At 36.8% G+C, this 23641-nt stretch overlaps 3 protein-coding genes and 1 long non-coding RNA gene across 10 annotated transcripts; 2 read left to right on the top strand and 2 right to left on the bottom strand.

Annotated features, from left to right (window-relative positions):
• Positions 1 to 885: 885 nt before the first annotated feature.
• zgc:158258 (uncharacterized protein LOC791186 homolog) lies at positions 886 to 6913 on the top strand. Its single transcript, XM_044122429.1, has 4 exons — positions 886 to 936; positions 3425 to 3560; positions 3764 to 3959; positions 4070 to 6913. The coding sequence occupies exons 2-4, from the start codon at positions 3456 to 3458 to the stop codon at positions 5164 to 5166; spliced, it is 1398 nt and encodes a 465-aa protein (XP_043978364.1). The 5' UTR covers positions 886 to 936; positions 3425 to 3455; the 3' UTR covers positions 5167 to 6913.
• Positions 6914 to 7066: 153 nt separating this feature from the next.
• Positions 7067 to 13824, bottom strand: kif17 (kinesin family member 17). Of its 7 annotated transcripts, none has more exons than XM_044122424.1 (15): positions 13698 to 13824; positions 13254 to 13486; positions 12959 to 13105; positions 12650 to 12751; positions 11446 to 11635; positions 10796 to 11230; positions 10204 to 10283; positions 9937 to 10102; positions 9716 to 9807; positions 9456 to 9580; positions 8819 to 9047; positions 8347 to 8605; positions 8169 to 8230; positions 7963 to 8083; positions 7067 to 7328 (listed from the first exon to the last, which is right to left on the bottom strand). In XM_044122424.1, exons 2-15 carry the CDS (start codon positions 13482 to 13484, stop codon positions 7168 to 7170), a joined length of 2400 nt encoding a protein of 799 aa, XP_043978359.1. In that variant the 5' UTR covers positions 13485 to 13486; positions 13698 to 13824; the 3' UTR covers positions 7067 to 7167. The 7 variants fall into 7 exon arrangements, with proteins under 7 accessions (XP_043978359.1, XP_043978360.1, XP_043978358.1 ...); XM_044122425.1 differs by having other exon boundaries at positions 13706 to 13791; XM_044122423.1 differs by having other exon boundaries at positions 13254 to 13498; positions 13706 to 13781.
• LOC122834220 lies at positions 12139 to 13463 on the top strand. The gene is made up of 3 exons (XR_006371156.1): positions 12139 to 12225; positions 13018 to 13167; positions 13375 to 13463. It is a non-coding gene; the product is annotated as an uncharacterized LOC122834220 (long non-coding RNA).
• A 1504-nt stretch (positions 13825 to 15328) lies between the features above and the next one.
• sh2d5 (SH2 domain containing 5) lies at positions 15329 to 21804 on the bottom strand. Its single transcript, XM_044122431.1, has 10 exons — positions 21620 to 21804; positions 21181 to 21265; positions 21029 to 21109; positions 20884 to 20958; positions 20545 to 20691; positions 18155 to 18355; positions 17701 to 17884; positions 17287 to 17392; positions 17025 to 17184; positions 15329 to 16085 (listed from the first exon to the last, which is right to left on the bottom strand). The coding sequence occupies exons 2-10, from the start codon at positions 21229 to 21231 to the stop codon at positions 15894 to 15896; spliced, it is 1197 nt and encodes a 398-aa protein (XP_043978366.1). The 5' UTR covers positions 21232 to 21265; positions 21620 to 21804; the 3' UTR covers positions 15329 to 15893.
• Positions 21805 to 23641: the final 1837 nt, after the last annotated feature.

Here is a 23641-nt window from a genome sequence, read left to right as displayed (position 1 = left end):
GAATCCCCATAGAGATATATGGGGAGACTCAGCAGTGTCAGATTGATCTGTATTAAAACTTTTTGGTTGGTCAAAGGAGAAACAGTATTAATTGCTTTAGCTGCATGGTCACCCATATTGCCAGAAATAAAAATAAGGAATATTTCACTTACTGTAATGAACCTACACATATGTTGTTTTTGTTTTCATTTTTGAATTAAACTATTTTGAAAAAGAAAACTAAAAACCTTTTAATATTGTGTTCTCTGATAGCTGTATGTTTTTTTAAAAATATAACCCATATTTTCTTACAATAAGCAAGACGTTTGTCACTGCCTGTTTTAAGTCATAGTGAGATTACACCACGTTATTTTAAGCCACCCTCACTTAATAGGATTCAGGCTTTATTCAGTCACTGTTTGACCAACTGCAGTAGTCACCACTGCTAGAGACTAAAGATCAAGAGTTGCAATCACTTTTTCAACCCAAACTAATTGGTCTGTTTTCTGTCCCACACATAATTAAGCAATAATAGTTGTTTTTTTTCTCTTAAACTCAAAATGATTTTTGCAAATTATTGATTTGCAAATATCTTTTTTTAGTACCTATACAAACCGATGATAGGGGGAAAAAAATCTACTCGTGGGAGGGAAGAGCTGCTGACATTAAATCACACTATTTAAAGCGCTTTAATATAATTAACTTATTGTCAAATAAATTCTATAAAAACCTTGACTCGAACCTGCTGACCCTGAAACAATAAAACAAACAATTGTTTATAAGATGACGCCAACAGCCGTGCGTCCCTCGAAGATAGTGCTGCCATCTGATTGGCTGAGAGCTTAGAGCTCAAAGTCCATGCAGGTGTTTTCAGATCCTCGCGCTTACCTCGCGCACAATTGAATGCGGGCCTGAGGATGACTGTCCTACCTGTGGGCTGCGCGAGAACTCAGACAGGTAGGCATCATTATCACTTAATGGTAAACATCACTGTATTAGCTGTCATACATCCATGTATATAGGTAAAGAATTCAGTTCATTAATAGATTTAATTATCTGCATGAAATAAACTAAATGTTTCAAACCACGTTCAGCGACTTCTACTTAGAATATTTTACTCTGTTGACAGTTCAAGTGACAATCAGGTCACTACCTAAGTTTTAATTATATCAAAGTTTTACATTTTAGGTTCTCAATGATCAGTGGATGTTCAATTGAATATTGTAGCACACATTATGAAAGAGTGCAAAAATGAACTTAGGCCCTCATTAAAATTTAGATGCAGATTTATTGCTGCCATGGGAAAACAAAAAAGGTTGATGCTGCTTATTACATAACTCCCTTGAGGCAATCAAATTTATTGCTGTATTTTCTGCCTCATAGAACATTATGGTGGTAGCCATATCCTTGTTGTGTGGGTAATAAAAGTATCTGTGTTGAGATAAGGGCTTGGTGATTTACATTTTTACAATGCAGATGAATTAAACAGAAAAGTCATAACTCTATGGTAATTATTTAGAAAAAATGTGGCTGCCAAAATTGAAATTTAGTGAGGTATTTTTGGGTATTTGCCACAGGTTACATCAAACTAAACCTTATCAACATATCAACAACTCTGTATTGTTTAGAATTGTACATTGAACTATATCTACAGTACTACAGATAAGCCCCATTACCTACTTATGTGGCAATAGGGCCTTGGAAGTTTTACAGAGTTGGATTGACATACCAAAACTTGCACAGTGAACACAAGTGCTTTTGTGCCTTCAATATTTTCGTGGGACTGTCCTGCTGCCCTTGCCTCAGGTGCTGAAATGCATCCCAAGGTTTGTTGGTGAGTGTTGCCAGGTTCATACTGAAGGGTCTTTTACACTAAATCTGCAGCACTATCTGGGAAACAGCAACATTTACGCACATCTTTAGCGTAAAATGGCAATGTTCTGGTAAAGATGTAACACATCTTAGCAGTAGTCTTTAGTGCCTACCATTTACACTAAAAAGGATTAAGATAACATGTGTAAACTGCATATGGAATAGCTCTCTGTAGTCCATTACTGCCACCCTCCACTTCCTCTGAAACTGATCCAGTAAAGTAAGATTAGGAGTGCCATGTGTGCTGTAATCCAAGTCACATGGGCTGGGCAGGACAGGGGCTATCTGTCAAACACTAAGGTATAATAGCCTGGTATTCTTTGAAATTGGGGTTTTATAGCTGGAAAATTTTGGTACAAGTGAGTCACTCCAGAGTTGCAGAAAATATTTACTCTTGAGGAAATAGAAATAATTCTCAGTGAAACTGGAATAGGAAATACATTTAAAGAGTCCAAGACTAAACAAGTTGTGGGCAGACTGACAGTATGTAATGTTAAAGCATAAACCCAAGATTATATTTTGGATACAACTTTAGTTAATCTTGCAGATAAGATTTTGTTAATGTTTGTTATCATAAAGAGTCAGAGTCTTTTACAAGTTAAAATAAGTTATCAAACAATAATAAAATAATAACACCAACTACAAGAGTAATTTAAAATGGGTCACATGCCTCATTTTACCTTATGATCTCCCTGATATGTCATTTTACATTTTAAAACTTTTATGTAATCTTAAAATAAGACTATGGCTAACTTTTAGAGTTATTGAACTCTAAAAGTCAGTCCAGCATAATCAAGCTGATTTTTAAGATCCAAGATTGCTGCTCGCACATACTGTTTAAAAAATAATTCACATGATTGTCATATTTACTACCAGGTTTAGTTCAGTCACTCATAAACACTTTCTATTTATGAGTCAATTATCCACAGTTTCAGGATTTGATATGGATTTGTTTTATGCTATTATCTTTTTTAGAGCAAAGCAGATGATGAATCAATGTATGAATTAGGGCAAACCAATATTTACAATGAGTACATATTTCCCTTTGTTTTCTTGAAAAGATCTTTAAATTAATCATTAATATAGCAGCGGTTGTGCAACTAAATGCTTGCACAATTTTTCAGGCCAGAAGATAAGAAAGGGTAAATCAGTCTTAGAGGAAGACAAGAATAAGAAGTCTGCAGTAATGAACATGATTAACATCTTATAAATGGCCCCACAGTTTTATGTTTACGGATTTATGTCGGCCACACTGTCAGGTTCAATTTCAGATACACACAGCAGCAAACCTGAACTATTTTCCACGCAACATATATATCTTATGAAGATGGAAGCTGTAAACACTATCCAGTTTTAATGTGCAGAAAAAATTTGTTGACTATTACAGAAGAAAGAAATCAATGTCACAAATATTTACATTAGATATGACTAGAACTGTTATCGCATGTCTTTAACAAATAATGACAGATTACAAACAATTTGATGTAGCTGTCTCTCTGATAGTAAATCTTATTTGCATGAATTCATTTTATAGTTGCCTTGTTCACTTTCTTGATTTAAACTCTTTCTACAGATGAAAGCAACATTGTGTGCCACTGACTAAAATGCCCAAAAGCGATACCTGGCCAGGCGGCACTGAATCAGCAACAATGAATGGCATGGACAGTGCTGGTAGCTGCGACAGCGTTGTCAGCGCAAACTCTGGCTTTGTACGTTTTGCCTCCAAAACCTAAAAATCTTTATGCTCATTTTTCAAAGCAGCTAGAAATATTAAGACCATAATAATACATGATGTCTTTGTTTTTTTTTGTTTTTTTTAGTGTTTGTTGTTTTGTATTTGAGGTTTCTTATCTTTATGTCGTATCATTCATGTTTATATTATGTTTGCTTCATGAGTTCATTTGTGTTTCAGAGTGAAGATAGTCTAGAGCACCTTTCTGCAGAAGAGAAGGCCTGTTTAATGTTTTTGGAGGAGACTATTGAGTCTCTGGATAATGAAGACGATAGTGGACTCTCACATGATGAACCTGAACAACTTCCCGCCTCTGGAAACATTTCAGCCAAATTGGATGACCTGTCTCTCTCTCTGGGCAAAAGCAATATCAACAGTGAGTTCATTTTTTAGAGCATGTTAGAGTATGATTCAGTTTTAACTGAGTCCTCTAACAAAGAAAAGCTTGTATTTTGGGTGTAAAACTTGTACTTGTTTGTGTTTCAGGCTCACAGAAACCAAGTAACCAACCCATCAAGAAAAATGTTGACACCAAACACATGCAGAGTTACCTTGTTCCAACACCTCTTATTGTAGCGAGCGGTTCTCAGTGTTCTGTTCCCAGTACCAAATCTCTCACTCCTGTAGACAAATCAACATCTCCTAAGTCTCAGTTCAGATCCAAGCACAACAAACCAGCTCCCAGTCACAAGGAGAAACGTACTGCTCCTCCAGTACCTTCAGAGGTTAATGTGATACCGTCTTCCATGAAATCCAGAGAAAACTCAGCCAAGCTAACTGAAGGCCCTTTAACAAGAGGACCTCTATCTTATGATGCACTAGTTCATTTGCGGAGAAATGCCTCCCAGAAGAAGACGCCTTTATGTCCAACAGTTGATCACACTATAGACTTGGACAGACAATGTCCACCACCACTGGAAGGTTCAAATTTGGGAAATGTCACAAAACTTGATAAATCCCTCTCAGACATAAACAAGCCCAAGGCAATACCTCCTGTCGTGCCCCCAAAACCTAAAAAAATACCTGCCAACATATATTCAAAAATTCAAAATGAATCCATAACAGCAGACCTTTCAGAAAGTGTCAAACAAGCAACAAATCCTGAGGTAGTGAGACTGGAAGCTTTGCAGAAGCTCGGCCTCCTGAAAGGACACGAGCATGAGGATGGAGCAAAACCTCTCTCTAAAAAACCTGCAAGAGATCCATCAGACCCAACAAGAAACCCATCGTTCTGTCCCTCTCAAGAGAAAAGAGAACCCAAGAACAGGCCTCTGAAGAACAGTGCTAGTGTCCATCAGCCATCCAAGGAAGAACAACAGCCTGTTTTATTGTTACATGTTCAATCTCAATCCAGTGGATTGAAGACAGAAGGCTTGGAGCACTCCGCTAAACAAGACGACCTCAAAAACAAGGGAAAGCACCCACAGCACAAATTTTATGGCAAGTCAATGAAACCCACCACCACATCTCAGTCTTCATCCGACACCCCTGTAGACTCAGTGGGTTACACTGCGATGATGGTTCCTGGAGTGGGATCAGATCGAAAAGAGGCTCTCCGAAAACTTGGTCTGCTAAAGAGTTAAACCTTGCATATAGGTTGAGTGTGTCTAACTGAAAGGGCTTATGAGTGTTAGAGTATTACATGGGAACTTTCATTACAACTCTTTACAGTGTAAGACTCATTCATAAAGAGAACATTTTCTTAAGTTCCAAAGATCATTCAAAATATGCCTTGCACATTTCAAACCCATTCATTTCGGTATATTTTTCTCAAGCTAATGTTATCTAAATCAAAAATAAGTATGTATTATATTCAGCTTGATACAGCAAAAAATGAGGCAACCAAAACCTAAATCAGCCTAATTGTTAATAAGGAGCATTACCCTAACTGACAATTGTTGATTGTTCACTTTTCACAGATGTGCCTGAAGAAGAGTTGTTGCAGCTTTTATTTGTTTTTGGGATTTTGGGAAGTATGATTTTGCAGTTGTTCATTAATTAACTGCAAAATGAATCCCAAATACTTGATTACCAAACTGTGTTTTTCTTCATGCATGAGTTACTGAAATGTTCATGTTTGAATCTGAGATTCCAATTACTGTTAAAATCCAATAAATATATGTAAATGTTTTAATCCTGTGTTTTCCACAAATGCTTATGAAAATAAAGTTTGCACAGAATGTACTGCATCTTGAAAGCCTTGTTTATTGTGCTCATTTCAGAATTACATGTTACGTCCAACCAGACCACATACTTCAGAAAAAGTGAGAAACAACCAAGCACATTTTGAGTTTTGCAGTGCAGCTACAGAGCTGTTAACAAGGAGACTGTTTGGCCTTGTAACTTGATCAACTTACAATAACATGCAGGCTTTTTGACCTGTATTTTTTCTGAAACTGAAGAAGTTTGTTTTGTACTTTCATCACAGTACATCAGCTAAACTACTCATCTTCCAGGCCACTCAGCCACTCACACAGCCTGCTCAGCTGTTCTGTTATCCGATTATCTTGTGGACAACTCCCATGTGCTGCTGAAGATAATCTGTTTTCTCTGTTTTCCTGATACCCCTCACATGGAACTCTTCGGACTCAACAGCTTGTGTATTAGCATTGAATAAAGTTTTAATAGTGGCTTGATGTCTTCGTCTTTTATGTGTGAACAAAAATTAGACATCAAATTTTGAAACTGACAGCTTTAGTGATACAGAACAATAGATAAATCTAGGACTTAAAAAAAAAGCCAAAGCTGAGCTCAAAACAGAGTGCAGGAAGGACTAAGTTTATCAATATGGAAAAAGAAGTAGGAATAAAGTGCGTCTGCTGCAATGTTAACGCAAGTGATAACAAAATACCTTCACTGGACACATTATTAGGTATGTATATGAAAATCCATCAATTCCACATTGACAACTAAATGTATTTAGACAAACAGAGCATCAGAATGAGAAAAAAAGAGGATTACAGTGACTAAGAGTTGTGTGGATTAAAATGTCTAGTAGCCTTCCTATCAGCTCGGACCAGTCTGCCCATTTCTCCTCTGACCTCTGATATCAATGGGAATTCAATTATAACAATTATTATAATCAAAGTATGCTGAATAATATCTCTGAACATTTAACCCTGAAGCAGATGAGCAGCAGACAGTGGTGGTGTGTGTCAAAATGGACTAAGCATGATATAAAAAATACAGTAAATCACAATGTAGCATAAATCCATTTCAATCACAGTAATTCTGAGTGTGCATTTGCTGAGAGACACCAAAGGAGAGATATCTATATCAATGTATCTGTATAAGGGCTCAGAGCTATTTCTTAATAGTTTTTGTCTGAACTCAATGGCACAAGTTACACTGTTAAACAAAAATACAGCAAATTAAATACTAAAGCAACTTAACTGAGCAAATCAAACTTTTAAGTAATTAGGGGGGGGGAATCTGGGATTGTAATCTTACAATTCCAGATAAAAGATGCAAAAAAAGTAGTTTGCTAGAAATAAATATTTTATTTTATCCCAGTATATAAACTCTTTTCAATCAAAATCAAATATTTATGAGGTCAGCTTCCTGTTTGAAACACCAAAGTCCCTTTATGTCTCTTCACTATGAATGTGAGACTTGCTTTTTCTGCGCTTCACCTTTCCATTGGGCATCGAAACTTCCAGAGACTCTAGACGAAAGGGCCGCGGCAGGACAGGGTCTGATCTGGCTGAGGGGTTCATGTTGGAACCGGTCACAGAATGGTAGCCTGCTGCACCAGTGGAAGAGAATGAGTGAGAGAAAAGGAGAAAAATGGAAGGAAAAAACAAAAGGAAGTAAAATGGGTAATAGTTATCTCTGGCCCCTTTTTCACATTGCGATGTATGTGTTCACTGTAAGGGTAACAATAACGGTCTTACTCTTGTCACTTTAAATCCAAATAAGTAGCTGCTGCCCCCCCCCCTCCTCTCCTCCCAACTCAATGTTTACACTCTCACGTAAAAATGGCAGCACACAGAAGCACAATTATAATAATAATAATTACAAATGCTTATTCTATTTGATGCCTATTGCTCTTTCTATTGAAGTGGTTTTATTATTTTATTGTTGTATCTTTTATTTGAGTTTTGAGAAAAGCTCCTATAAATAAAATGTGTGGATATTATTAAGATCAGCTGACCAAAAATGCAGATGCTCAGCTTGGGTTGCCAGGTAACAGGGCTGAGATTGTCTGGGGTTGCTAGGTAACTGCACTGTGTCCATGGAATGTGACTTAACAAGCAGGAGCTTTTTTTGATTGTCCAGATACCACAATTTTTTTAAGCATGTGGGCTGTTTTTGGTAACAGTTGAGACATTAATCAGTTCCTTTTGCATTATTAATGTCTGCACTGATGATTGACTCACCATGTCCTTTAACAGCATCACCGCTGAGCAGCTGACTGGCTCTTTTTGACTTAAAGTAGTTGTTGGCAATATTCTCGCTGTCTTTGCGGTCCAGCATTTCCTTGTACCTGTCCTCTTCAACCTGTAAATGTAAACATATACTTGTGCTTTAAAGTTTAATTAACAGTGTGTATTTGATGTCAAAGACGATCTAAAAATTCACACACCATAAGCGACTCAGTATGATCAGAAACTGAATCTCTGATGGATGAAGGATTTGGAGTCACTGCTACAAAAAGCAGAACAAGCAGAAAAAGCAATCTTCAATAAATTATGGAGTTCACACTTGAATTTAGTTTAAAAGTGTTTAAAAGTTTCACCATGCCACTGCATCATTTTCCTTACCTGAAGGCAGAGTTGTTTTCTGCACCATCACATCTGGCAGCTTCCAGGTGGAACTCTCATCATCCCAAACAGCTTCTTTCCTCACGCGGTCCAGGTTGCTGTAGTTGCAGTCTCGGCGTACCAGTGGCACCATGCGCTCCAGCAGGGTGTTCAGCAGCTGGCCTTCCCTCTCAAGCCGGCGAATGTTTGCCAGATAATCGTTCCTCTCCAGTTCAAACTCCACCTGCAGGTCGCGGATCTCCAGTTTGGCTGCTTTCAACTGTTACAGCAAAAATAATTTAATCTTGGCTTAATCAAAAACAAACAAAAAGAAAAAAAGTATTTAGCCAGTTTAAATAACATGTAAACTGTGGTATGTAGAATTTAATTTTGGACAATAATAAATCAGTAAAAGCTCAATCAGCTCCAGGCTTGACTCCTTTTAAATTTCACAGATGTTCTTCGTTCTGCCCCTAAAGCTATTGCCACCCACCTTACGCTGGACTCTGGACAGTATCTGGCTTTTGGCATGAACTTCTTCCTGGATTGAATTGTACACATTCAATAGCACACTGTCACTCTCCTCACTGTCTTCTGACAGTGCGTTGATGAGCTGGGCTTTTCTCTGATCTGCAAACTTCTTCCTCTGCCAATGTCTCTGCTGTAACTCTTTGTTCCTGGCCTGCTCCCCTCCTATTACTTCCTGTTCTAGTTTCTGTAGTCTTGAGAGATAAAGTAGGAAATAAATCATCAGAACAACAGTATATTTAGTGCCTAGCAAAAGTATTAATACACTTAACCCCATTATTAATAGAAGAACTGCAACAATCAAATCATTAATTTGGAATGCTATGTATTCCCCCACATATCTGCTCTGTCTTTTCGTGTTGCCAACTGCAAATGGGATGTCTTCTTATTTCAAGAATGACTTTTTTTCTTAACTTTCTTCCATAAAGCCCAGATTTTTCTAGTGATTTTTTCTAACAAACTTTCAACACCTTCACACAACAGTTCTATTCATATTACACACAGCTGAAATTTGATTAATATTATTAATTAATTATCACTATGGAACACAGAAATTTTGCAAATAAAGTACACAATATAAAATTCGAGATAAGCACACATACCTTTCCAGTACATGTTTCTGGTCCAGAGGCTCATTTGATTTGGCATCAGCTGAGTACATGAGCTCATTTTCATCTGGATCTTTTTGCGTGCTGACTGCTCCACAAGATGCATCAGGCTGCCTCAGCAACATGATGACACACAGAAAAGAAACTTGAAAAACCCACATAACAATAAGTTATACAATAAGTTTTGTTTTTAATCCCTTTCAGAATTACATCTGGGCTGTTTATCATTCATAGTCACATTAGAATGAACATACCTTTCCCAGTGAAGTAGCTGTAGAGAGATTGATTTGATCAGTGTTGGGTGTGCTCTCTTTCTCTTCATCATGAGCTTTACAGCTGGAGCTCACTTATGTTGAAAAAGAGAAAAAGTTATTAAATTTAAATGTAGCAGAGGTGTAGTAAGTCACAAAAGAGGAACATCATCATCCTGTACAGATGTATTATAAAAGGAACATGTAAGAAATGTTCCTTTTGCCTTTCATAGGGTCAGAGCTCCCCCTGCTGGCTTTGGCCTTCTCCAGATTAGATAGCTTTGATTCATATGAGCGCTGCAGAGCAATAATGTTTGCCTGCAGCTTTGCTTTGGACTCCTGCTCTGCATTGTACTCGGCCTGCAATTTTGCCAGCTTTTCTTCGTACTCCTGTGGAGACAGTAGAAGAAGAACCATCAATCAACTGGTTGTTGTGTAACGGCTGCTTCAGTGTGCATTGATATATCAGTGTGGGAATCGTCACTGTTTGCCTCTTTAATCTTTCCCTTTGTTTCATCAGCATTGGGTGGCAACCTTGGAAGAGCATCTGCAGGCTGACCAGACAGAAGAGCTGTAGAAAAATTTAAAGGAAAAAGATAATTAAAAACAGACTTTCCCCTACAATTTTCCTTTGGATTACTTTTTATTACAATTCAATTTTAAAAACAAGAATACAAAGTATTAAAAAACTCTATATGTACAGATATGTATATTTTTTTGTTCTCTTCTATACATAAATGTTTCAGGTCCTCAAACACATTTTAATAGCAAACAAAATAAATAGTTTTTTCTGTCACCCCATGGCGGTGGTAGTGTGATATATGGAGTGGTATAGACAAAGTATAGACTAAATCCATTTAAGATGACTTTAAGCAACAGTTATATTCACAAACCCTCCAAATGGAGGGTTTGTGAATAATGGAGGGTTTGTGAATATATATATATATTTATATATTTAGGTTCATTTTGCTTGATATAAAAATTTAACAATCTGAAACATTTAATTGTAAAAAAATAAAATAAAATTTACAAGGCACGGCAGCTCTGTAATTAGGCTAGCTTTACATTAAAGGTCAGAGATACCTAGCTGGCCTGAGATAAGGGCCCGCAACTTCTTGATCTCCTCCTGATACTCTCGCAGCAGAGCATCCTTGGGGTCTTCGTTGATTCGAGGTCTGTTCTGGATGCTCTTGGCCCGGTTTGCATAGCGCAGAGTGCTCAGGCTCTCCTCATAGTTGTTATCAGCAGGTGAGAGGCAGGCGATCATCAGTGTCCGTGTGTTTCCTCCCAGAGAGTCCTGCAGCAGTCTGGTCAGCTTGGAGTCCCGGTAGGGGATGTACTTGGAGCGGCCGACCACCAGGGCAGAGATGACATTCCCCAGAGCTGAGAGGGAGAGATTGATCTTTGTGGCCTCACGGAGTCGCTCTCCGGTGGCACCGGTTTTAGACTGACGCTCACTTCCTGCCAGGTCTACAAGGTTAAGTTTGCCTGCTCGAATATGTTCTTGACTGGCTGCATCTGAATATTTGGTTGATAGAAAAAAGAAAAAAAAAACAGATAATGTTATCTGTCTTCAAACAATAAACCAAAATAAAATGAACTAGCAAAGCAACTTTAAAATCATGCCACAGCATAGAAAAATAAATGTTTAAGAACAGCAAAGTAAGATCAGAAAATAACACAAATGAGACAGGGCTTAGTCAAAGTCTTTGTATAAATGATTGCATGTTTACCAATGTTACAGATCTCCAACCGGATGGTGAAGATGGAGTGGGAGCGGGAGGAGTCTTTATTCATCAGCGTGCAAGCCACTGCCCGGTTCTTCCAGCCTTGCTCCATGATTCTTTCACATTCCCCTACGCTGTGCACCGTGAGCATGGTGAGGTCCCGCACATACACCCCACGCTCCGGGTGCTCTTTCAGCTAGCCATTCAAACGGTGTAATAAAAACACACACTTAATACAACTCCATTATCCTCTTAAAACATCTTGACCTCTTCAAAATACTTCAGTTCATGTTACTATGGCAACATGAGAGGTAAGTGTTGTGCATAGATATCAAGATACAAATAAGCAAATTGGTTATAATTATAAGTACATATACATGAATTACAATATCACCAGAATTTTATTTCAGGGATTGTTTTAAAAATATATGACTTGATGATTATGGCTTAATAATTTGGCAGATTATGGCTTACAAATCCAGTAAAAAATAAAAACATATTTTAATAAAGAAATTTGGGCCTACTGAAAAAAAAATCCTTATATATTTGGTTCAAGGGATTTTTGAATGAATTGTTGCGTAAGTGTTTTCCATAGCATGGAGGTCATCAACAAATGAAATGGAATGAGAAATAAATCTAATTTTAAAAAATGCTAAATTGACTTTACTTTATAAAGAGTACTTTACACCATAACACAACAGTTCAATCCTTAATTAGCTGCAGGTAAGATGTTTTTAACATTGCAATTGGTTCAGGAAATGCTAACATGAGGAAAAGATGATGTGGGTAAGATTTAACTTTAACTAGCTTTGCTTCACGATCACAATGTTGATATTTCAGATGCTTTTGCACTGCATTTTTAAGTGCATTTTTCCTTCTACTCAACTTTCCAATAACATATGTGAATACCGATATTTTAAAACAACCAGCTTCTACAGCAATAGCATTTTCACCATGCTAGTGGATGGTGTAATTGACTGTCTGCTGGGCAATGTCAAGTCAGCAATCTTCTCCATGACAGCACAGCCATAATAACATGATCACACTTTAGATCACACTTTAGTTGTAGAAATGTCTCTTTTCTTCTTATTGATGTGTTACAATATATTTTTGAGAAACTCGATTTTTATTGTGTGTAAACAATAACCATCAAAACAGGAATAAATGTTTGAAATATATGCACTAATTTGTTAAAACAACAAAGACTAACCTCGTGTTTCTGTTTGGTGTTACTTCCCAAAAGGTCTCTTACTTCCTCATTGTAAATCTCCAGGTACGAGGCCCTCACAAGGAATTTTGTGTTTTCAGCACACTATCTTGCACACAAATATTAAGCACAGTTACTCTTCCTAAGCAAACACAGCTTGGGCAAGTCTGGACAATAACTATAACTAAGTGTGCTTCATACTTGCCCAATGCCCCTGTTTGTTGTTTTAGGAAAGACTAAAACAACAAACTAAATCTGAGACATAGCTAAAATAAATAAATAAATAAATAAATAAAGAGTTCTTTGCCATACCTGAATGCTCTCAAAAATGTGCTCAAAAGCTCGTGGTATTACACCTTTCTGACTTGCAGGTTCAGACACCCCCTGCATGGTGAAAGATTTTCCACTTCCAGTTTGCCCATAGGCAAAAATCGTGCCATTGTATCCCTCAGTAACACCCTGCATAAATACATCTGTGTTAAAGGATCCAACCACAGTTGCGATTTTCATGCAATCATGAGGTAAGGTGACTGAGAGTATCAAGTAACAAGCATGTGACTTACCTAAGGCTGTTATTCATTATTCATTTATTTATAGCTGCACTTACCTCAATCAAAGGATAGGCAATCTCGTTGTACAGCTGCTCAGTAGTTTGATTAATGTAGTAGGTTCCATCGAAAGTGAACTGTTTGGGTGGCTCATCCACTGTCCCTGGCTTTTCAATGAAGCACTGGCACCGGTGGACATCCATGGACAGAACCATCTTACAGCCGAGAGTCTTCTCCCTGTCATCCAGCGGCCTGCATCTTGCCACCACCTTAACTGACTCTGAACCCATAGCTTAACATCCACCTCACAGCAGGTGACAATGGGGTTAGAAACAGTTATTGCTACCCGAGGAGAGGAAAAGCTTAGGTCTTATAAAAACCTAAATACTTAATAAAAGTCAGAAGCAATAAGACTCAATGACTAACTGCTACAATAATTATATTAACAATTTTCTTCCCGGCATAAAGGTTAGCAAATACAGAAGACAGAAATATTTGGTCACCTGCTGACCTCGTCAGAAACAGTGTTGGATCCTCTGCTTCTACGTCTCGGGTCTTCCTCTTTCTGTAGCGTTCTAACGTTACCTAGCAACCTTAAAGGCCCAATCTGAGTCAAAGCGGCCGAAACTGGCGGCCATCTTGGAAAGGAAGAAAAAGATAGGCTTCTGTTTCATCCTAAAAGTATTTTATTTAAATTATTACTTTTTTAAAAAATTATGTTTAAAACACTATTCATTTATTTAATATATTTTATTTGCCCAGTTGTTTTTGTTCAGCCGCAGAAGCATTACAGAATCTCAGCTGCGTGCCACGTCACTGATTGGTTGGGTAGCGGAAGTACTGTTAGTTGGTCAGTTGTAACGTTGTAGCTCTGAAAAAGAAGAAACTCTGTAACGGTTTTCTGTCCGTCTGTGCCCGGCTGTTTCTCCAAAAGCAGCCGGAATTTATGAACAATTCCAAAAGAAAATACACGCAGCGTGGGGGCAAATAAAGGACTCCTGTCTGTTTCGTGAGTCCAACAATACAAACTTGTAAGTTCCGAGGATTGTTCTTTTTCTTTTTACTTCAAGAAGCCCAACAATACTTTTACTTTTGCCTAGATTTCTTTTTAAGACAAAAGTGAAGGTCAGCTCTTTGTTGGTTGTTTTTGGTGTCATAATGTGTGGTACAAATTTCAGAAACCCTACATGTAAAAAAAATTAATAAATTTTACCTATGTAGGCTTTTACATGAGAAATATCACAACATTAAGAAAAAACATTTGGGGTAATTCAAGAACATTTGAAAAGCTGTTTAATACCAAGCATATTAATCACAAAAATAATTTCTACCAGTTTCTTGGGATATTGCTATAACTGATATTGGCTGATGTTCCAATCTTTGCAGCAATTGGAGAAAGTGAATCGCTTAGCTGAAACATTTTTTGGGGGGCTGGTTTTGGTTGATCAAGTTCATCCCTGCATAACAGATTTGTACAACTAAAGACAAAAACCATGAACAAAGTTGCATGAATAAAAATGGACCATGAGTTTGTATATTTTTAAAGTAAACCTTATAGATAATTTATAAAAAACTTAAAAGGAATTAAAATTTTCAATTTCAATTCAACAGTTTGGAGGAAGTGAATCACTTACTCCAAATGGTTAGAGAAACTAAACTATTAGAATTATAAATAAATTAAAATCTGACTATTCTGACTTTATGGAATTTGTGGGAAATTTCAAATGTCTATCTAAGTTGCAAATAAATAAATAGGAACTGCTTTATGAGGGGATGGTGCAGCAAACACCACAGTAGAAATCAAGAGACTAACTGTTGGAAACATATCTACTTACTAATTTGGCAGTAATGCTCACAAATGCGCATTAGTGAAAAACTATTTGATCTTTTGAAGCTTTAGCTTAATCTGAAGTATTTATACACTCTGAAACAACAAATCAAAATGACTATTCTTTTATAATTTGCTTCTCAGAGAAAAAAAAAATCTTTATGACATCAAAAAATTAAGCTGTCTTAGGTTACTGTTGTAAATGTCACCCAGTGCTTTTTTTGTCAAACATTAAAAAAGAAAATGCAAGGTTGAATTGTAATCCAAAGTTGCATCCAATTCAAGGCATAAAGGATAGGACACACATTGTACTGAGACGTGGACTAAAAAGAGAGTCCGTTATTTATTGTAAAATGGAGATAATAAAAATGTATGGTGACTGGTCATAGAAATAACTAATCAGAGATTATGGACTAGAAATCTTCCACAAACATAGACAATCTCAATGTGCTCTAAACTTTGTTACATTAAACTGCACATACATAATATGATGGGACTGAAAATAAAGTGCAACATCATTTATAATCTCTTAAACAGAGTAATATGTAGACAAGATAAGGAAAATCAGAGTAAAACATGATTATGTATTGAGGTAACATCTTTAAAAGATTTGGGAGTAAGTAAGACCCAGCCATAAAATCCACACTTAAAAGGGTTATGTCTAAAAACATTTAAACATCAAATGCCTTACAGGCATGTAAAAACACTGATGATAGGAGCTCTGTGTTTTAGAGAGTGAAACATTCCCAATATACCATGTGAAAATGCTAAAAAAAACAACAAAAAACAATGTGCAAAAGAAAAAAATATTGTCTCATTTTGAATCATCTCATCTCCGCAGCTAATTTCTCAGGGTGATTGCCTTCCCCTTTTAGTGAGAACTTTTAATTCTGCCTTTGGTTGAGTTTTTGTATGGTTTTGCAGCTTGTTGTGTGTTGGTATTTTCTTCCCACTCATAACAGTGGTTCACACGTGCACAGCACAGTTGACAAGGGAGCTCATCCGGTGTGACCGAGTAGTATTCAATGAGTTCACCAAGGGAATGAAATTCTCTTTTGCATTTCTGCCACAAAGAAGAACAAAAATCACAATTAAAATTAGACAGTGTAGCTTTTTATATTTATTTTAAACATTTGACAACTTTTTGCATGAAAATGGAAATTCTTATTTTTCTTTTTTAGCTAAAAGCTTACAACATTGTACACAGGAAACCAAAATTCTAGTTTGTGTGTGTGTATATATATATATATATATATATATATATATATATATATATATGGGGTTGGTGTTGCTTTGTTAACATTACTGGGCTCCTTGCAGTGATTTATTGACCATAGTCTCCTCTGTATCCTAGAGTAATCTAAAGTCAAATTTGTGGCCAGCTGTTTGGCAGCTAAAACTGGGTCATGCAACAAGACAGTGACATGAAGCACAGCAGCAAATCTGCAACTAAAGTTTTTAAAAAAGGAACGAAATCAAGAAGTTGCTATGGGAATTCAGTGCTATTGTTGAGACTCGACAGAACTGAAATCCCGTTCCAGAACTGCAAGGAAATTGTGCCAGAACACACCAGTAAACCCCTAATAACAATTAAAATTTAACTACAACAGAAAATCCAATGGGATAATGTCTTCTTTAAGGAGTTATTATAAGTGTGAGCAGGCAGACAGGATCCTTTAGCAGTCTACAAAGCAGCAGATCTGAAGACGCCTCTCAGCATTGTTGAATTACAGTCTCCAAATACAAAGTTGCTCATACTTATAGATTGTCTTCTTCGTTTTATGAGCCATTTTTCATTGCTCCAGAGCAGTCCCATAACAGAACTACCCTTCTTTATCAGCTTGTGCAGCTTTTTTCAATCAATAGCAAAACTCTATAAGGGATAAAATCCTTTTTCATGGCCTATTATGCAGTTGTATAAATTTATCAATAGTTTAGCACTGCATAACTGTGTACTTTTTATTGGCAAACAAGTATAGTGACCATGTGTTACGAAGATTACCTCCAACATGAACTTCCCTTTACGAGTGTTTTCTATAAGGTGGGTGGTCAGGCCGGAGGGGAAGCGAACGATAAGGGAACCACTTTTAGGTTTTTTAGGATGAGGGCACAGAAGGTATGAACCCATGACATCATCCGCAAGGAGGGAGTAACTGCTGTCACTGCAATCGTAGAGAAAAAAAACCCCACTGAAACACTGATGCATTACCAACATAAAGGAATCTGTGAAAGCAAGATACTTAAAAGAACTTTGATATACTTACGTTGCGAGACCAGCCCAACTCCACACAGCCTGAGCCAGTGCTTCCTCCGTTTCGGCTAAACTTGGAGTCCGGGATCTCCTCACTGGCACTTTGTCTTGACACTTTTCTGTTTCAAATATAAGAAGAAAATGTGTAATCAATTTGAATTTCACTTTTATACCAAGGGAGGGAAAAGAAAGACACTGCATGGGAATTGTTAGTGTTGGAAGGTAGCTAGTGTGTGTCTATTCTTAAGAGTAACATTTGTGAACGTAAACCAAACTGTTACAAACTCTGAAGAAATGTTTCAGCCATGTGTGAGCTCATCATCAACACCACAACAGTGAGTAACAGCCCTGCACATAACACCAAACAGTCTGCTTTACCTAATCATTTCTTTGACTCTTGATAACGCTCTGTGAACTCTTGGCCCACCTTGTGACAAACTTAGTTGCTCGTGAACGCTGCGCTGTTTGAGTGGTGTGAAAGTAAAGGAGCGGTAAGCTCCAGAATGTAGTCCTTTAGCCCGGATGACTTTCTTCCGCGTCAGTGAGGGAGAGGAGGAGGAAAAAACATCATCTTGGCTGTCAGGAAGGTCTTTGGACGACTTCTTAGATTTCTAAATTAAAAACACACCAAAAAAATTATCTAGTGCACGTGGTTAAAATTGGAGACACCTAAACCAGGATTTAGTTTGTTGTTTTAACCTTGTGGGTTGTATATAACCAAGCTTTATTTAATTAAAAGTAAATAGAATTTCATGCAAATTCTATTTGTCAATGTGTCAAACAATGCACAAATCTATTAAAAGATAAATTCTGAAACAATCGTTTCAGAAATTAATTAAGTGTTTAGGAGATGGAAAGATGAAAGAATTGAGGTTTCAAACCTTTGTGCTTAACCACAGTCCTCGAAAAGGAGCTCTTCTAAAGGAAACTAGGGCACTGACGCTAAGAGGGAAGCCGTGGTTGAGCAGCGAGGGATTACGCTGAGGCAATGACCCAGTAGAGCTTTCTTGTGCCTCTTCTGGATGTTTCTCCAAATAAAACAATTGGAAACATCGGCAGAGCAGCAAATTCAAGAACTGGGCCTGTAAGAAATCAGGGAGAGAGAAAATTCAAAAATTGGTTCTCTAGCTTATAACTTGTAAATAGATTTCAACACTATTTTGCAGAATTTCTAACCATTTTAAAATTAACGTGGAGGAAGGATGGGGAGAAAGTAGTTTTATGTAAAGTTATGAACAGGACTTTTGACGCATCTGAAGAAAGAACAATAAGTTAATTCTAGTTAGCAGACAGTGCATGAGTTTAATTTGCACTCCAACTTTGTTCTGTCAGCAATATCATTGAAGTCAATTATAAACTCATGAGTTAGTCTATTACAGTTTCAGGAGCCAAATGTAGCAATGTGATTTCATATAATGAAATGTGATTTCACAAAGAAACTGCACACCATAAAATTATATTAATTACCTCGTTCTTTGATAAATCACATTATGTTACCACAATAAAGCTACTAACATATCTTGATATACTGCCATGCTAATATCTAAACGATTTCTGGTCATTTTGCCAAGAAGGTTAACAGGATACTTTTTTGGTGTTTTGATGCCAAACCGATCTTAAAACATATTTATTTTAGTCAAACCAATTTATGTACACATTTTTGCAAGAGGAGTACACGATCTTTCATATAAAATGGAAGAAACTAACAAACTACAAAATAATACAGCAACTTTTTCTATAATGCTCAGTGCTGCTGTTTGAATAAAAGTTTCCAAAGACAGGCAGGAGTGGTCTTGGAACTTTACTTTTAAGATTCTTGTCTTGGTATGGTAGAAGATCGTTTTCACTCTGGAATAAAAGTACTGATTGTAATTCCAAAATATTTACTCCCTAAACCAATTTGTTTCTAATATGGCAGATCATTCAGGGTCATTAACCATTTATTTGATGTCCTGAGGTGTTATTTTTTTCATGATTTGATTCATATTTGGCATGGTTCACTCAGTCTTTCAAACTTCCCTCTTTTTCAATTATTTAAATTTTAGATTCATTATACCACAAAAAATGTCTCCAAATTTGCAAACTCTTACCTGGCTCTTTATAATTTTTTATTTATTTCTGGCTTATTCCTCTCTGAGTGATGTTTTAGTCAGTGTTGCTACCCAATTTATGTGACTGTGGCACTTTCACTAAAACATAGATATCTCTATAATACAGAACCTTTCTCCTCCCTAAATGATATGATGGCTAGACATTATGCCATTGGATAAAACCATTGTTTATACTTGGATAAAACTGTTTGAATGGATCAACGTAAATCATCAGGAACTTGCACCCAAGGATGAAGCAGGCTTTGTGGAGATCCACAGTTATCTTCCTGATATCTTGTCTAATTTCTCTATGATCTCACACCAGGAAAAATGGTGTTTGAGACACTGTCTTAAAATACATCCAAAGGTGTTGCTCCAATTTACTCAAATGTTGTGAACTGAATTCCAGAAGCTTACGAAGCCATAATCAAGCACAAGGCTTTCCCAGAATGTTTTGCAGCATAGTAAGCTAACTGTATATAAACTCTCAAATAGTTCTGGTAATCCTAGTTGACCTAAAATGGTATAATTAAGGCTAGTTATGTTAAAAAAGGAAGGGAAAAAGGCTGTGCATGTTTTCATGCAGTGTGTATAAATACCTCGTTTCAACTGTATGTCCATTCTTTCTAAAAGTAAAATTTTGCAAGTTTTTTTAAAGATCCCTCTCATTTTGAAATAAAATCTTTTCTTTTTCTTTTTCATAAACAAACTTCTTTCCAATGTAACCATTTTTGTTAAAATAACTGATCCTCAGTGTTTCGCCTTCAGGGTAACATAATGTTCTTTCCAAAATTACAGGTTATGCCCCTGCGTAATCATTCTGTATGTAAAAGAACATTATCATAGGTTATCATATGACATGCACATTGTTAGTCTACATGCTCTGTCTCATGTTAGTCACAGAACCTGATTTTTTTTCCCCCAAATTACTTGAGTGTCCTGTTGGGATCAAAAACATTTGTTTGTGATTTCTAGTTTTCTTTCTTTGTTATCCAAAATGCTGGAAAGTGTATGCAGTAAAGTAGGTTAAATTTCTATATTGGGTATAATGTTCTAGAAAAATGGGAGTTAAAATGTGATCATTTCTGTTATAAATGTACCCAAAGCACATTTACACAATTTTTCAGTCAGAAAATTAACAGAGCAACATTTTATTATCTCACTTTGAAGTGATTCCTTACCCCTCGGGCATGTCTTGCCTTAAAGACATGGCAGTAAAGTTGGGCGTAGGTGCTGCCTGGGTTATGGGAGACGAAGGCAAACTGGGCATCAATTGGGCGGGCGGTGGACAGAGAAACTCTTCGCAAAGCATGAGCCATTAGGAGGGTCTTTGGACCAGGAAGACATCAGAGTCAGACAAACAGAAACATAAATGTCATTTGTTTGAAATCACATTTTAAACAATGCATGTTGTGATAGTTATGCAATAGAATCAAGTCGAGACTTATTTAAAAAATCAGCTGTGATTGAAAGAAGTTGAAGAAGGTTGTTATACTGGATGTTTAACAAAAAACACTTACCATTTCATCCTCATCATAGATTTTCACCCCTTTGAGTGAGAACTTTAAGATTACCGGCCTGTTTTTCTTGCAAGCCTGGTTGTCGACAAACTTTGCGTTAGATTTCTTTTTACAACTATGATTGAAATATCAGCAAAGGACTCACCTTTAAGTACTTCAGCTGTGTGTGCAGCTGCTTTATTTGATCATCCAAGCAGCAGTCATCCACAAGAAACGACCCAACATACTTTCCCAGAGAAGACAAGTTTAAGAAAACCTACAATTATACTTCAGTATACAGGTGATGAGTGTTCATACCTCTGCTGATCGTGTCACTGTGCCATCTTCTGTAGTTTGTGTCTCTTCCATGCTGCCTGTTTTTATCGAGCAACAAAAACCTCACCTAGAAAAACGGTTCAAAAGGATGTTATATGTTTAGCACGTTAAAATCCGGATATTGTCCCTTTTGGAGATCTAAAAACTGTTAGTTTGAATTAGGGCGAAGGATCACTGCGCTCACTCCGCCTTCTTTTGCATAATTTTAATCACTGCAGATTTCTATTTTGTTTGTTATTACTGTCCAAGTTCATCTCAAAATATCCAGGAAAAACACAAGAATGCGGCGTGAAAACTTGAGCAATTTCCGTTCAGTTTACTGAGAGGTCTCGGCTTGAATTTCAGCCCGCTAGGTCTCATAAAAAAAAAAAAAATTAAAAAACGAAAAGAAAAGAAAAAACTTTAAATCCCAGATACTTACGTTTCTGAGTCGGAACCTCAATGTCTATCTTCGTCTTCTATGTACCTGGTTGTGACAGCAGACACACCGAGGTCCGCTTCATTTTGACCTTCTGCTCGGCGGCTCAGGTGCGCAGTTAGTCCGAGGCGTGGCTGTGTGGAGGGAGGTGAAAATGGTCCTTCTTTCTCTCTCAAGATATGGAAGACGGCGGAAGAAAACAGCTTGAGTCAAACCCCCCGCCCTCCAGCTGTTTCTTCCCAGAAATTCTTTCCCAGGCAGCTCCTCACACATTCCTGCTTCTTGCTCAACACGAAACTGAGGAGTTCAATGAAAACATTCAAGCATGTCCTCCTCAAAAGTTCTGCCCTGATGGGTTTTGGCTAAATTACCTAAAGTTCAAAGCAAACCAAACACCGAAACTACTAGTAAAGCAAATGAGCAATGAACAAAGCAATTCGTGTTGTTGTAGTATGGGACTTATATTGTTTTTTGTTTTGTTTTGTTATTGGTTTGTTTTTTACGTTGACATTAGACTAAATTCTAAAGAACAGGAGCGCACCCAAGTGGCAAAAGAGTCATAATGTTCTGGCTTCTATATATTTGTGGCATTTCAGGTGCATCTCTAAAATTTTATTATCATCGAAACGGTAACTATTTCTGCAGTTATTTTAAAAAGCATAATCATAGACAGACACACTTCAAGCATTTATTTTAGTTAAATACATTATTATGACTCACAGTCAGGATCGCAGTTTCTGCAGGTACATGCGGACACATTATAGGCATGCCTCTGTCTTCCTCTCATTTACACATGCTGTAAATTACAGACAATGCCGACTGGAAATACGTTTTACGCCATTAATTTGGTGTAGTGACACTCATCTTCCTCTTTGCTTTTAAAAATTTTGCGACAGACAGATGCTCTGGTTTTGGAGTTAATGAAACGAAGTGAACCACAGCCAGCAGAAGACTTGCTGCCCAATAATCATTAACTGTGGAAACCTGGACCCTGCCTCTCCAGTTTTTCTTGTTTTAATAATGAAATGCAAATTTTACCCTTATCTGAAAATGGGACTTTGAACCACTGTTTAACAGTTGAGTCATTGTCTCCTTAGTCTGGGTAAGATGCTTTTGACAATGATTCAGGAGTGGCTTGACAAGAAACTGCGACAGACGATATGAGCTATGAGCTTTTGTGGTTTACCCCATAGAGGGTGTCATTCACTATAGGCTTTATAGGTCTTATATAAACAAATAATTAAAATTAACAGGGATAAATATCACCATTCCTAATGAATGAACATGTCTATATAAATGAGTTTTCATTTTGAAATTAAAGATAATCTAGAGATGGTACCCCAAAATCCAATTTCTGATACAAACCAACTTATTTTGTAATTTTTACAGAACGAGAATGATGCCAGTATGGGTTCCTCAATTTTTTTCTCGACTTTTCCCTACAGGGTTCACCACTCCATATTTGTGGTTTGCATATTTGGTTTAGGTTTTTATGTCAGATTCCCTTCCTGACAGTCCTCTACATTTATCCAAACCTGAAGTGATTCCAGGAACAAGGAATTTCTTGAACTGGTAGTTTGCCTGTGAAAAATGTTTTAATTATGTGCAAGTCAATCAATACACAAGACTTAAGTCGCACAGTGTTGTACTGTCTTACTCATTTAAAATGATTATTATTAATAATTTAAAAAAAAACTAGTTTGCCTTGCTAAATTTAGACACTGGAGATTTTGAAATAGTTTATGATCGAATGAATAACAAAATTTCTTTCTACTGCTAAAAGAGAGAAATGTCTTTAGAATAATGTACTAAAGTTACATTATTAAAATGTGGCTTATTGAATTTAAGGGCAATCTTACACTGAATGCAAAGTTCAAGTTAAAAAAATAAAGTGAAATAAGTAAGATTCAGCAAAAATTATGGAAAATAACAGTTAAAATCTGAAAATGTGGGTCACAAATCTGGAGACAGATTATCTTTTCTGCTCAAAGATACCCAGAGAGTAAATCAGATCCAAGCAGCTTT

The sequence above is a fragment of the Gambusia affinis genome, linkage group LG07 (genome assembly GCF_019740435.1).
Source record: "Gambusia affinis linkage group LG07, SWU_Gaff_1.0, whole genome shotgun sequence".
NCBI lineage: Eukaryota > Metazoa > Chordata > Actinopteri > Cyprinodontiformes > Poeciliidae > Gambusia > Gambusia affinis.
The sequence above is the reverse complement of the archived record's forward strand: the minus strand, read 5'-3'. Positions and strand labels throughout refer to the sequence as shown.

Bases quoted from the DNA above. Each gene is read 5' to 3' on its own strand.
- zgc:158258 (XM_044122429.1), top strand. From the start codon at position 3,456: ATGCCCAAAAGCGATACCTGGCCAGGCGGCACTGAATCAGCAACAATG. The intron at 3,561-3,763 runs GTACGTTTTGCC...TTTGTGTTTCAG, and splicing joins TCAGCGCAAACTCTGGCTTT to AGTGAAGATAGTCTAGAGCA. The intron at 3,960-4,069 runs GTGAGTTCATTT...TTTGTGTTTCAG, and splicing joins GGGCAAAAGCAATATCAACA to GCTCACAGAAACCAAGTAAC.
- kif17 (XM_044122424.1), bottom strand. From the start codon at position 13,484: ATGGGTTCAGAGTCAGTTAAGGTGGTGGCAAGATGCAGGCCGCTGGAT. The intron at 10,284-10,795 runs GTATCTCTGACC...ATTTTTCTACAG, and splicing joins CCTTATCTCAGGCCAGCTAG to CTCTTCTGTCTGGTCAGCCT. The intron at 9,581-9,715 runs GTATGTTCATTC...GTCATCATGTTG, and splicing joins CAGCTACTTCACTGGGAAAG to CTGAGGCAGCCTGATGCATC.
- sh2d5 (XM_044122431.1), bottom strand. From the start codon at position 21,231: ATGGAAGAGACACAAACTACAGAAGATGGCACAGTGACACGATCAGCA. The intron at 20,692-20,883 runs GTAAGTGTTTTT...CCTGGTCCAAAG, and splicing joins TCTATGATGAGGATGAAATG to ACCCTCCTAATGGCTCATGC. The intron at 18,356-20,544 runs GTAAGGAATCAC...GATTTCTTACAG, and splicing joins AGGCAAGACATGCCCGAGGG to GCCCAGTTCTTGAATTTGCT.